The 14,387-nt window shown below is 49.7% G+C and overlaps 1 protein-coding gene across 1 annotated transcript in view; it reads right to left on the reverse strand.

Moving 5' to 3' along the window:
* SLC29A3 (solute carrier family 29 member 3) overlaps window positions 1–14,387 on the reverse strand; it is a gene marked incomplete at both ends in the record, with an annotated part of 36,424 nt that overhangs the window by 1,998 nt on the left and 20,039 nt on the right. Inside the window, 3 exons of the mRNA XM_084245444.1 lie at window positions 1,904–2,066; window positions 5,847–6,073; window positions 13,791–13,873. Of these exons, the coding sequence (XP_084101570.1) occupies window positions 1,904–2,066; window positions 5,847–6,073; window positions 13,791–13,873 (473 nt within the window). The remainder of the gene's footprint in view (window positions 1–1,903; window positions 2,067–5,846; window positions 6,074–13,790; window positions 13,874–14,387) is intronic.

A 14,387-nucleotide genomic window follows, 5' to 3' on the forward strand; every position in this document is an offset into this window, starting at 1 on the left:
AACCCAGAAGTCTTGACCAAGCTTAAATCAGCAAAGAAAGAGAGAGGCACAGCCCTGGGTGCAATCTCTACACTTGGCTGGAAGGGCTTGTGGCCGGCCCAACTAGGCTGGAAACTAAGTTGACCAACTGTCCTGGTTTGCCCAACACTGTCCTGGTTTTAGCACCGACAGCCCCATTTTTGGAAGCCTTACAGTCCCAGGAAACAGGGAAGCTGGACACCCTTTGGGAGACAGACCCAAAGAAACAGAACTGGGGAGACAGCCAGAGTGGTGGGAAGCTCCTGCCCTTCAGTTGATATAGTGACTCAGAAATAATTAATAAGCAGTGACAAAGTGTCAGTGTATGGCGTCCTGGGGGGAGCCCAGGAATCACAGAAACATCATCATGGAGCCCAGTTGGGCAATTTTTGATAATGGTCCTGAAGGAGGGAAAAATAATGCCTGCCTTTCCTACATTAAACAAGATAGTAGGTATGAAAATGCCTTGAAAAGAGTAAAACACAAGCAAAAATGAAAGTTGTTTTTTTTTAAGAGTAGGGGAGGGGATGGGCAGGCGCATGGGTCTGCAGCTGCCTGGGATATGGGCGACATCAAGTCAAGAAGTTCAGTTCCCTTTTATCTTCCTGGAGCCACTGAGGCCAGCTGAGGCTACAACAGTCATCTAACTGGGGGAAGCCACCTGCGCAGGTGAGATGGAGCTTCCAGTGAAGGCAGAGGCTCTGAGGATCACGAGGTGACTCTCCTTACAGGGATGGGAGCAGGGGAAGAAGGATGAGGAAATGCCCTTGGGGTTGTTGGCTGCGGGTGCAGTACAATATGGTGGGAAGACGGCAGCCCTGAAAACAGCTCCAGGTTCACATCCCAGCCTGCGACCCGGGCATGTATCCCCTGAAGCCTCAGTTGCCTTATTTGTAAAATGAGAAAATTTAGTAACAACTGCACAAGGTTATCATAAAAATTGAAAAGCATGCATATGGATACTGCTTACTTCAGCGCCACGCCTCAAAATAGGTTCCTGTGGCAAAGCACAGCCAGCACCTGACCCCAGCTCTGCCGGCTCACACTTGTAGGTCCCTAGCCCCCAGCCTTCTCTGCCTCAGCTGATTCACCTGCAAATGGGGAAAATAATACCTGCCTCTCCTACATTAAACAAGATAGTAGGTATGAAAATGCATTGAAAAGAGTAAAACACAAGCAAAAATGAAAGTTGTTTTTTTTAAAGAGTAGCAGGAAGCAGAACAGAAAAAGGAGAAATAAGAGAGAAAGCAGGGGAGGGGGTGCAAAGGCAAGAAAAGAGGCCCCTCAGGGCGAGGAAGGGTCTCAAGAAACACTGACCAAAAACACAGGCTTGTAGTTGGGTTCAAATCTTGATTCTGCTGCCAACGGGCTGTGGGGCTCACGCACGTTATTCAACCTCGCCACGCCTAATTTTTGTCAGTGATTGGGAATACACATTATAAACCCCAGGGCAGCACTCTTCATAGGAGGCTGGGGGCATCAGAGGAGAGATGACCCATCCCACCAGGCTCAGCGCAAAGCAGGAGCAGCAGAACACTCAGCAAATGGAGCTTCTGTTCATCACCATTATTCCTCAGGTCCCACTTCCTACGCCTGCTCTCATAGGGAACCTCACAGATTCTAGCTGCTGGGGGTGCAGCACAGAGCCCATTAGCCCAGCCAATTTATTGAGCAACTACTAGGAGTCAGGAACAGATTTAGACACTGGGATACAATGGGAAGAAAAATCCACACAATATCTGCCCTGTGGGTGCTCACACCCAATGGGGAGGGTAGTAAGGGAGGAAAGAAATACTGTACTTTAATCAGGTGCAGAAGAATGCAACAGCTCATGTAAAGATACAGACACACATGAAGGATGCACTGAGGGCGAGTGGGGCCTCACCTGGCGTACTCCAGCCGGGGCAGCAGCAGGTAGAGCACGATGCAGAGCCCCAGGAAGACATCTGCAGTCAGGAAGAAGGCCAGGGCGCTGTTCGTCACATCATTGGATGCCGCCAGGTCCACCAGCGCGGCCACTGCACTGATGGTCCCTCCCATGGCTCCTCCTGCCGAGAGCAGAGGACACCATGGACATGGTCAGGGGTGGCCCCCTTCCCTGTGCCTCAGGCCTGCCCCCCCCCCCACTTAGGTTTAAAAGACGCAAAACAACAATTCTCCCTGCTGAGAAAAATGCAGCAGTTCTTGCAGTAGCTCCCTGCCTTGGCAGACACGGGGGTTCTGCAGCCGCAAGCTTTCTGACTCCTAAGAGGGCATCGGTTTTCCAGGTTCTACTGGCTTGCATAAGGTGGCAGGTAACCTCCAAGGAGGCCCCACCAGCCTGCTTCTTGTGTGCACCTCTAACTCTGACCATCCATCTCCACTGTCCTTGTGGTAGGGTCTGAAATGTTAGATCCAGGGCAGGCACATCTCAGAGAGCACCTCACCCCTCCCTCCAAGCAAACACCCACCAGCCAAACTGGGAGAGAGGCTCAGGCAATGCCCTAGCACAAGGCGCCAGTACCTCTAGGGGAGGCCATCCAACCAGGGGTGTCCCTGTGGTGACACAGCTACCCAGACCTCACAAAATGTCTTTCATATCTGAGGCACCATACACGTGGGCAAGCGTGCACACACGCTCTCACACATACTCACAACAGATGACCACACACTCATGCATGCTCTGCACCCTATCACATATACACACACTCACACACATGCTCAGTCACACTCATATACACACTCATTCACACACGTTCACTCATTCTCATAGTCACACATACACATATACTTACACATACCCACACATACACAGCCTCAGCCACACATATGCTCATATATACTCACACACACACACACACACACACACACACACGCACACATGCAACTGCCTCACCACATGGAATGTTCTCTCTTGCCCAGGGCTTTGACATGGGACCCTGGTGACCGTGTGCCACACATTTCACAGGCATCACAACCTAGTGGGCTGTGGGTTTGAGGCCAAGCAGGTGAACGTCTGACCATGACACTGCCACTTGCTCACTCTGACACTGAGGCTGCTGTGACTTCTTAGAGCCATGGTTTGCTCATCTGTAAAATGGGGATGAAGACCCTATTTAGAGGGCTGCTCTGAGGACCCACTGAGATGCTGCTGAGAAAGGGCCCCGCACATAGGAGGCATTCAACACAGGTTAGTCTCCTTCTTTGCCACACAATTACTTCTAGCAATTACTCAATTACTGTTGCGCTCTCAACAGTGCACAGCAAAGAGTCAGGGCTACACATGTTACATGTGTGAGCAGATCTCTGACTCTTCTCTGCCTCTGTGTATTTGCTAATGCTGGTTTTGCCCATACAAGAGGTGGCGATGAGGTGGAGTTGGGACAGTGAACCATCATTAACAACACAGTAGTGCCCGGTTAGTACGGGGGAAGGGGGCCTGCCTGGCTGGCGGAATGGATTACCCATCCCGGAGGACTGGGTATGGATCCTCAAAAAGACAAGAAGCTGGACTGCAAACAGCAACCTGGTCAGTGCAGGCACGAACTGCTTTGTCACCATCCGCCAGCTCTGCCAGCACACCACTTTTCTTCCTGCTGTTGCACAGACTTGAAGTGAGAGAGGGGCAGTCCAGACCCTTTACCGCTGTGATGTCCGTTACCACTGCCTCACCCATATTCTGAACACCATCTCTGTGGTTCTGCAGGGAATAGCCCCTGGCTCTGATGGACAATCCTTCTCCCTGACCTTCTCAATATAAGCCCTATTAGCCTGGATGGGGCCAGAGGTTGGGACTTGAGAGAAGGGCAAAGAAAAAAAAGTTAGCATAGAGATTAAGAGCACAGACTGTAGAACCAGAACATCTGGGTCCAATTCAGGCTCTATCACTTCTAGCTGTGTGATTTTGGGCAAGTCACTTAACCTCTCTGTGCCTCTGTTTCCTTATTTGTAAAATGGAGATGTTAATAACACCCAACTCTTAGGATTGTTATGAAGATTAAAAGGATTTTTACTCAGAACAGTAAAAAGTACTCAGAACAGTGCTGGCAGTGCCTGCCATATAAATCCTCTCTGATTCCTTATTAGTTGTCTGGCTATTTCTGTACTTCCCACATCAAAGCAGCAACAACAGGGCAAACCCTTTGCTAAGAAGGTGCCAACTTCTGAGAAGCTATAATCCCCACCTGGGTGTTTTGTAAGAAGTGGGGTTAAATTCACTAAGACATTCCCCGGCTGCCCTGAGGAAGAGATCTTAACATCACTGCCTGTTGATTTTCCTCTCTCTCTTCCCAACTTGTAGAGAATTTACAATATTATCATCAACAACAAACCAGGCCTCCGGGAGCTCATCCTTCATGACTTCCCTACTTTTATCTCATCAGTTTATGGAAATACATGTAAATGAAGGATTTAAAAAAACACCAGTACAAAACAAATGAATTGTTCCTCAGATGCCAACACACACAGAATTCACAGATGGGCTCCTCTGGACCAAAATCTAACAGGGGTTGCTGAGGTGGCACTGGGGCCTCTGAGAGGCCAGGCTTTCCAGGGTGATGGGCACCCACTGGGGGCCACACACAGTGATGACCATGGCTTGGGGCTCAGGGTAATTAGGACTTCAACGTGACTACTAGATTTCTCCATCTTTTCAAAAATGGGAAATTCACAGGATAGTTCCTTTTTCTAGAAGACCTTCAGGTGGCCAGATGAATCTGAAGGGTCACTTGCCAACATAAGTGGTGTTTAGTCATGGATTCCTGGAGAGGTAGGCAGCAAGGCTGATGTTATGCAGAGAACCTCCTCCAGCAGGATGGAGGGAGATGTGGGGATAACAGCTTTTCTCTGAGACGGGTGAAGGAAAGGATTAAATCCAGTGTTGGGGGGCCATTTCCTTCAGCCTCAGCATTCCATTCTTCAAATATTGCTTTGGGAATACTGATTGTACTTAGAAAACTTAGCAATGGATCCATTTAACATATTTTTTTTTAATGTTAAGTCCAAAGGTTTCCCAGGATAGAGACAGAAGCCTAATTTTCTATCAAAAATGGCAAACAGATTGGAGTTCACATCTGAATTCAGATCCATGATAGTAAATACTCCAGTGCTGTGTTAAGAAGGATTCAGTGGCTCAAGAGTAAAGACACAGATCTATCAATGGTGTCTGGCACTGGTGCGGGAGTGGGGAGCGGATATATACTTGTCAAGATATTTGTTATCCCCGCCGCATACTACCTGGCATTATTAATTAATAGGCACACAGCAGATGCTTTGTGAAACTCCTCAAGCGGGCAAATGCTTCCAGCACTCCTTCATACGACAGGGATTGTGTGGAGATGCCAAACAGAGCAGCTGAGCCTCCAGTCTTGCTTTAAGGGATGGTGGTCTGCTGGGAAAGCACAGATTCTTACTGACCCAGCTCCGTTTTATCTTGTTGGGACATCTGAGTGAGAGAACAAAACTGCTAAGGTTTAGATAACAGGTTGAGGATTGGCATCAAAATTTCAGCTAATGGAGTGGGCCTAAGTTAATTGTCAGTACCCCATGAAAGGCCAAAGCTCAAGTAATGGGGCTTATTTTCTAGGCTATCAGTGCTAGAGAGGCTTGGGTCTTATTCATCTTTGAGATCCCAGGGCATATCTGGCCAAATTGCAGATTTGTAATACAAAGAAATGACCGCTATTATTCCAGGCCACCAAGTTTGGAGGTGCTTTGTTACACTGTGATAGAAAATGGAAGCACACCTAACATTCATTTCCTTTCCTAGGAGAGCTATCACCTGCTCAGCTCTGGCTCCTCTGCACCACGCTTGAGAGAACCGACCTGGCCATCTGGAACCCAGCACTCACCTGATATCAGGGCCTGGGAATTCCTCATAGGGAAGGAACCGGTCATTCCAAAGACACTGCTGTTGAAGATGGTGGAGGTGCCACTGATGATCACCATGCAGACGATGGTGACAACAAAGAAACCTCGGGTCCAGGAGGAGGTATCCACTTTCACCAGCACGGTCATCACCACGAAGATGGTCAGCATGACGGTCAGTGAGGCCAAAACTCGGACATGAATGGGAACCCTAGGGCAAGGATGTCAAAGCAATCAGAGATGCCTTGGGCCTCCTCTATGGGGGGCTGGGGACCTGGGGTTGGTGAACATTCTTTACGGAAGAGGTGTGCTCAGTGGTCAGGACAGTCCACTCTGCAGTCAAGGGACCTGGGTCTGAACCCTGCCTTCCTGGCTTACTAGCTGTGTGGCCTTGGGTAAGTGACTCAGTTGCTCTGGTCTCAGCTGCTGCATCTGTACAACAGATGCTTTACCTCAGGGGATGAGGTGAGGATCACAGGAGGGAAATGTGCTGAGTGCCGAGAGCAGGGCAGGGCCTGGTGTAGGGCAAATGCTTAGCAGATGCCACTTCTTCTCATTTTGCAGTGAGGTTCAAGATAGGATTTGGGGGCTTCCGAGGCAAGCTCCCTGCTACTCCTGCCTTAGGGCTCAGCCCCTGCTGGCTTTGTCTAGTATTTAAAGAAAGGAAACATCTATTGGGCTTCCTTTCCCCTAAAACTTAGCAGGGAGGTGAGGAGAAAGAAGGAACTAAAATCATCCTCACCATCATATTAAACACTCAGATGGTACTTAATTTTTGCTAGGTATTCTTTTAAGTTTTTTCCATATGCTAATCCCTTGAATTCTCACAACAGTTCTCTAAGAAGGCATTCTTACCTGTCCCATACAGACAGGGAAACTGGGGGGCAGAAAGGCTAAGGACTTGCTCAAGGTCATGGGGCTGTGACCCCAGGAGGCCTGGCTCCAGTTTGCACACTCAGAATGACAGTCTCTTACCTCCCTGGGAATAAAGGAAATACGGGCAGCCCAGCACAGATGGCCAGGGCAGGTCTCCTCTGTGAGGGTGGCAATGATCTTGGTGTGGGCGGAGGCTGAGGCCAAGAGAGTGTGGCCCAGAGCCAGCCTTACACCTGCTTGTAAACCCCACACTCCTCCCAACCCCTTCCCTGGCCCCCATGGGCATGGGGGGTGGAGCAGAAAGGGAGGCTCTCTGAGAAAATGCACATTTTTATTCTAGGGAGAGAGAACATCACCCAGAGGGGCTGTTTAAATCATCAGATTAGACTAAACTCTCAACCAGATCGGGAACTTAGTTAATTTTTCTGCTAATCAGTAGAAGGGGGCTGGGAGAAAAGCCAGATTAGTTATACACAATTTGGGGGAGAGGCTGGAACAAAAAAGGGAAAAACTTGCAAGGCAGGAAAATACATATGTCCATAAATAGGTGTGAAATGATGAGCATGAAAGGTAAGAGAGAATTTTTTCAAAGGCCTTTTGTGGCCCCAGGCTAAGCTGGGTTTTCTTCCCATCCTTGAGGAAGGGAGAGCAGGTGCTGCCACCGCTTTGTGGGGAGCTTTTTGAGGAGCCAGAGGACAGAAGAAGCCAGCGTGTTCGCTCTACAACCTGGGCTGAGGGACCACTGTGTGTCGGGGCTGTGCTGAATGCTGGCACACAGGGCAGACCAGGAATGGGCATTTTATTCATGTGGACAAAGTGCTCCATGGGAGGGTCACAGGCATCCTCGGCACATCCCAGGGACACAAAACCTACCTTGGGCATTGGAAGGTTTGGAGATGACACCTAAGCTGGTGTGAAAGGTGTGTCTGACGTGAGCACTTATCTTGCAGAGGGCCTTGTCCACCTGTAAGTGCCCGGGCTGATCCTCAGCATGGGGTGTGCAGTGGGGGTGTATTTTCTTTTCTCCACCCCCCATCTCTTGGGAGAATGCTGCTCCTCTATGCCAAGTCATTCAGGGAGGTGGTCACCATACTGTTCACTCCCACCTGGTCACAAACAATGGGCATGTGACTCAGCCTGGGGTGATCAGAGTGTCTGGGGCTGCTGGCTGCTAGACTGGGTTAGGAATAAGTTGGTGAGCAGGCAGGGCCAGGGGACTGCAGGCTGCCAGCTGCAGGGGAGGCTGCATTTGGGATAAAGTCAAGCAAAGACACGCAAAGTCCAGGACACACAAGAGGAAGACCTGAGGATGTCTGCAGTCACCTAGATCCAGCAATGCCTGGAGGAATAGCTGACTTTAATTTTTGAGGTACAGAATAGAAAATCCAAACACACCAACACAAAAAGCTACAGCAGGATTTTGAACTGGGGAGCCACAAGGTCAGAAAACCCCAGTATGTACAGGGGATCCCTGCCCAAGTGCCCTCTCTCTTACCAGGAAGTAACTGCTGGTGACAGGTAATGAACACCTCCCTGGGGCAGCCTTCACTGACAGCCGGAGGTGGGTGGTGGGTGGTTGAACACCCCAGCTCCCTCTCCCGGGGGCTTTGTTCCACATAGGCTCTGAGAATTCCCAGGCAGGATCAAGTTTAGCCACCCTCTGTTGGAGCTTCAGGAGGCATCCTTATTGGAAGTCTTCCCTTCTCACTCTCCCTTGCCCACTCTCCTACCCTCATCTCCCAAACAAACCACTCACTTGAATCCTTGTTGCAGAGTCTGCTTCTGGGGAACCTCATATTAAGACCATGAACTAAGATGCATCTCCACAGGTCTGCAGGGCCCTCAGCCAGGCAGGAGCTGGTGGGCAGTGAGGAAGGCACTCAGGCCCCCGGGAGCCCAGAGTACCTATTGTAATGCACACCAGGTACCCTGGATGCTGGTGGCCAGACCTCAGTACTGATGCTCTAGGTGATCCTACCCACTCAATCTTGTCAAGGGGTGCCCTGCCCCCTCTCCTAGTGTTAGGTTATATCGAGGCTGCTCCTTAACACTAGGAGTAGGAGATGCCCCACTAACCTCAAAGGTAAGAGCCAACCAGGGAATGGAGCCTGGGTCAGGAGAGGGGAGTTCTCTGCCACCAACTGTGTGACCCCAGGCAAAAATTTAACCTTTCTGGGCCTCAGTTTCTTCATCTCAAAAGAAAAGGTCAGCTGCCTTCCAGTTTATAATTCTAAATCTTTGGAAATTCAAGTGGAGAGAAAGACTGGGGATAAATGCCTACAAGTTTTAACAGTTCCTTGGGGGAAAATGAAGGCAAAGAACAGACTAGGGAGTTAAGAGCTCTAGAAGCAAGAGCAGGGCCCAGCGGGTTCTCACCCCCAGGGCAGGGCTGGAGCAGGTGGGGGCAGGTAAATACCTGCTGGGCGCATAACTGACAAGCAAGGATAGCAGCAATGGGGGCAGATTTTGAGCTGGTCCTAAGCCTTCCAGTTGCCCTTCCCTTGTGAACCCCCTCAGCATGGCAGGGAGTCAGCTGTAAATATCTGCAGCATTTTAGCCTAGTCCTGGGAATGGCCTCTGTCTCTAACCACCTCCTCACAACACAGTGCAGATACAGCCCAGCCCAGGAGTGCTGCCAGCATCATGGGGCTCTCCAGTGCCTGTTATGACAAGGTAATTAGTTGCTTGAACAGGAAGGTTACTTTGGAGAGAGCTGGGGGACTTCTTACAGGTGCCCCCAGGGCGGAAATGAGGGAAGAGTGAGATGAGGAAGAGGTGGCAGTAAACGCCAAATGCATTACAATGGCAATGCTGTTTGCAACTCTAACTGACCTCCCCCCTCCTCCCCAGTCGGCCTGCTAATTACCTGCTGCTTAGCCCAGTCTCCAAAGGAGCCTCAACCAAGAGCTCCAGGTCCTTGGAGATCTCCCCTGGAGCTATTTTCAATGTTTATACACGTACCACATGCAAGTGCACCCCACAGGCCTGTGAAGGGGTTGGCTTGCTCTATGGGCAGGGATAGTGGCCCAGGGGATGACAACACTGTTAGAAATTATGGAAAATCTAGGCAAGTGTTGCCTGCTGTCAGTGATTCTGGGACAGGGGATGGCAGAGGTGACAGTCCCAGCCCTGCGACCCCAAGGCAGGGCACACCAAAATAAAGATTTGAGGAGAGGGCTGCCAGCTGTATCCCACCACCTTGCTTGTGAGGGCTCAGGACCCCAGGGGACAGATTTCTTCTTAAGTCTCCAAAATGTAAATCCTCCTCATAAGTATTTATGATGCTACAGATTTAACATAATAAAACACTTGGCGATTATGGATGAGCCAGTCAGAGAAAGCCATGGTTCTCCAGGAGGGGAGAAAAGGAGACATTTCAATTTCGCACATTAAATAAAAAACATCTTCGCCCCAAACCATATTTGCAGCACTAGAAACAGACGGAGACCTGGGAGCATTTTCTCACATTGCCCTCATCTCTCTCCTGGTGGAAGCAGGAGAAACCAAGAGCAAGTCCAGGGGTGGGCTGGACCCTCCTGAAGGGTGCTCTGTAATGCTGAGCCCCCAGAACCATTTCCCCCACCCCAGGTGGTCCACTGCAGAGGGACCTGCCTCCTTCAAAGCTTCTTGTAGCTTGAAGCCAGGGCAAAGTAAGGAAAATCTTTGCCCAAGGGAAGCAGGAGGCAAAAGGCACATCCAGGCTCAAATGTGGGGCAAAAAGGGTCATGGTTCAGATCGTGCTTCCACCACCTTAATGGCCATGTGCTCCTGGGAAGTCACCTCTATGAGCTAAGTGGCCCATTTATATATAAAACAGGGTAGCAGGTTTCCTACTTGTAGGTTGCTGCTGTGAAGATTAAAGGAGATGATGTATCTGCTCAGAAGTGCTTACTACTCTTAGCAGATTTTTCGTTCGACTGCCTCTGACTCTACTGACCCCAGTCCTGGCTGGCTTAAGGCCTGCTGGACCCCCAGGACCATAGAGGAGGCAGTGACAGGTAAGAAGCAAGTTCGTGTCATCCCTTACCTACCCTGTGGGCTGAGGCACATCTCCTGACTTCCACCTGGAAAATGGGCAAAGTCATGGCTTCCCTCCCGGGTTGCCATGCGTCCTAAGAGATATAACAAGGCACCAGGAGTCATCTTGTAGCAGGGTGGTCCCCAGAGAAAGGGAGGTTCCAGGTTCTTGGCCCTTGCTTTAGTTTACATAGTGACTCCGCAGCTAGAAGGATGGAGAGGTTCTCATATGGTAGTTGGGCTATACCGATAGGACACGCCCCCACCCCCAGGACTAGCAGAGCATGTGGACAGAGAGGATGATGAGACAGGAGGCCTGGAAAGAAGAGAGAGCAGAGGGAAAAGAGGGATCCTACTATCATGACTCTGTACCCCATCTTCCTCGCCCTCCTCTTCTTGAGTCCCATTCCTTTCCTCATTCTTCCACTCTGATGAGTCACTGTCAAGACTCAGCTCTGCACTCAGGGCTAGCAGTGCTGAGGGCACGCCTGGCTCTGTCCCCAGCTACATGCCTCCAACCTCCTCCTGCAGGGGTGGGGTCTCTAGAGGCTGAGCCCCACCTACTAGAACCCTGACTGTAGCTCTGTGTGCCAGGAGAGGCTTGAGAAGAAAGGTTAAGGGTCAAAAAACTTCTAATGGGGATTGCAAAGTCCTCAGTCTACCTGACCATCGTTCTCTAGCCTGTGCTTTGGTTTCAGATGGGTCCAAGTTCTCTTTTTTTTTTAAGATTTATTTTATTTATTTATGCATACAAGAACTGCAGCCAGAGATGCAGGGGAGTAAGAGGATTCACCAGAGATAGAGTGGGGAGCAGAACAGGCAGATCCACTGAAATACACTGCTAAGGGGAGCAGCGGGTGAGTCAGGAGAGGTCTGCTATGCCATGTGGGTAGCTCCCTGGCTGGGGATCGAACTTGTGCTGCAGTGACTGCTAGCTTCATAGTGCTGAGACTTAACCCCTTACACCACCAGGGAGAGTGCAAGTTCTTTGATATTTCTTCCATGGAGAAGTGACACCAGAAGTCTATGGAGACTGGGTCACAAAAACTATGTGGCTTCTGCCTTGCTTTCTTAGAGCAGTTGCTCTTTAGTCAGATAAGAAAATTTCTAGTACCTTTGGCCAATATGTTTGGCCATGCTAGAGATGAGAGAAAGAAATCCCAAGCTCCCAGCTAAGCCTACCACAATCATAAAAGATACTACTTATTGCTATTACTTTTAGCCACTATGCTTTGCAATCATTCTTATGCAATAATAGATAAAGTGCTTCCCACAGCATAATGTTTGGGAAGACTAGGCTATTCAGGATCAGCACATACAGATGTAGTCAGTCCTCTCTTCTGCACTCAGAGCAGACATCACTAATCAATCCCTTTCTGAAACCAGATCTGTCTTAGAATCCTGTTTAAGAATTCTAAGTGTTGTGCCCAATATCAGCAGACTCGGCAAGCATAGCCTCCAAGAACCCACAGACAGCCCGATGCAAGCACAAAAGGGAGTTTATCACAGACTCAAGTCTGGGCTCACGGCACTTCCCAATGTAGCAGCAGGTATCGAGAGTCCCGAACAAAGGAAGCAGGGGTCTTTTAACAAGGTTAAATTATGCTGACAGTTACTCATTGGCTACAAGGATGCGTTCTCCAACTTTGCCGGGCTATCATTCTAAGCTGACTGGCCCGGCTGAGATGCAGCTCCAGCCTGCAGCTCCAATTACAGCAAGTTCGCGCTCATTGGTGACAGGAGGGTAAGGGTGGAGTTAGGGTCGAAACTGTTGAAACTATCTCTGGAATGCAGTCTTTCCGGGACAGCAAAACCTAAAATTCTAAAATGGCAGTTACACACAAAATGACAAGCAATGGCTAAGAATACTTACGCTTGGTTCCACACTAAGAGGGCCTCCCTGGTGGTGCAAGGGGTTAAGCACCGCACTGTGAAGCAATCTGCAGTCTCTGCAGCATGAGTTCGATCCCTGGCCAGCCAGGGAGAAACCCAAATGGAGCAGTGGACCTCTCCTGGCTTGCCTGCTGCTCCCCTCAGCAGTGCACTTCGGTCAATCTGCCTATTCTGTTCCCCACTCTGTCTCTGAGAGTGAATCCTCTCATCACCACCCCCGCCCCCATCTCTGGCCTGTGCCCCAGCTTTTGTATGCATGAATAAATAAATCTTTTTAAAAAAAAAAGAATTCTAAGAGATCCTGAGATGCAGGCAGTCCTTGCAAACAGATTTGCCATCAGTGATCTGAATCATAATGTAGCCTCTGTTATCACCTAGTGGCAGCTTACAGGAAATGTAGGCAAAGTAGCTAGAGCAGTTGCACTTGTAAATCCAAATGGAGACTGAGATAACAGTCACCCAGTCACGGCAGTGGGATCTAACGGCTGTGCTAATTTGCTGGGTTATCTCCTGGTCATTCCTTCTTTCATGGTGCATTCAAATGGACACTCTCACCTAGCCCTTTATTGACAGGGCTAAAATGTCCCCATGAGTCCTCTCTGTGAGTGGTCAACTGATAAGCTAATGTCACTGCTTAGCATTGGGCAGTTAGGTGCCCGTGTCCCAGCAGTGAGAGCTGGAGTTGTGGGATGCCAGATCCTTAACATAGTCAGCTTTCAGCAATGCCTGGAAGATCAGCTTCCACAAGCTTTCTGGGCCTTACCCCAACATCCACGTAGTATACCTTGGCTGCAAGGTCTGTGCTCCTGTGTGTCTACCTGAACTTCTACCTATGTATTTTGTCTTTCTGTTGATAGACAAAGTCCTCTGAGAGGAAAAAAGAAAAGCCATGTCCCCAGTGCTGCCTGCTGGCTACTGACACAGCCTGTGCTGGAAACTGAAAGTCCAGCTCCTTAGAGGGCATCTATTGGCAAGATCCCAGGGGTAACTAAGCTTACTTCTCAGTCTTCGTGGGAAGAATCTCTGCTGGTTGCCTCCTACTTTGGTGAACAACATTTAAAGAAACAGAAAGTAGTGGCACTGGAAGAGAGAAGGGTAGAGAAAGCTAGAGGCTGGGATGTGTGTGGGGGGGAGGAGCCTACCTGTTGATGAGCAGGAAGTTTGCCATGAGGCACAGCACGGAGGGCACAGTGGAGGCGATGGCAAGGTAGCTCTCGAAGTAGTTCTGCAGGCAGAGAAGTGAGGAGGATGCTAAGGTCACTTGGGATAGAGGGGAGGGTCCCCTGGGGGGCAGAGACGGTGCCCGTCTTGGTGGAGGTCTTCCCACTGTCTTCAAATATCTGTGAGTGATGGGTAAGTCTAGCCCAAATAGCGTGTTCCTATGTCTCTGACCTAACACTACTCATTCCATTGCTCAGTGACAGTCACTAAACACTACTCATTCCATCGCTCAATGACAGTCACTAGTATGAGTTATGCTAAGTGCTGGGGACATAAGGAAGCATAAGACATTGTCCCATGCTCAGCAAAGTCCCTGACGCTCTTCAGTCCATGCTCCCAGCCAGCCTACCTGTCCCAACCACAGATGAGTCATTGGGAATAGGATTTAGTGTGTTTTGTCCTATCAGTCTTCTCAGCCCATTGCCAAATCTCAAGGTTATTAAATGGGTGCTGTTATGACCCCATCACTTCTCACACTCTTGCAACCAAGTGAGTTCTCATAGAAACACACCAGCCTT

Source organism: Talpa europaea (assembly GCF_964194135.1).
Source record: "Talpa europaea genome assembly, chromosome: 10".
In the NCBI taxonomy this organism is placed as follows: Eukaryota; Metazoa; Chordata; class Mammalia; order Eulipotyphla; family Talpidae; genus Talpa; species Talpa europaea.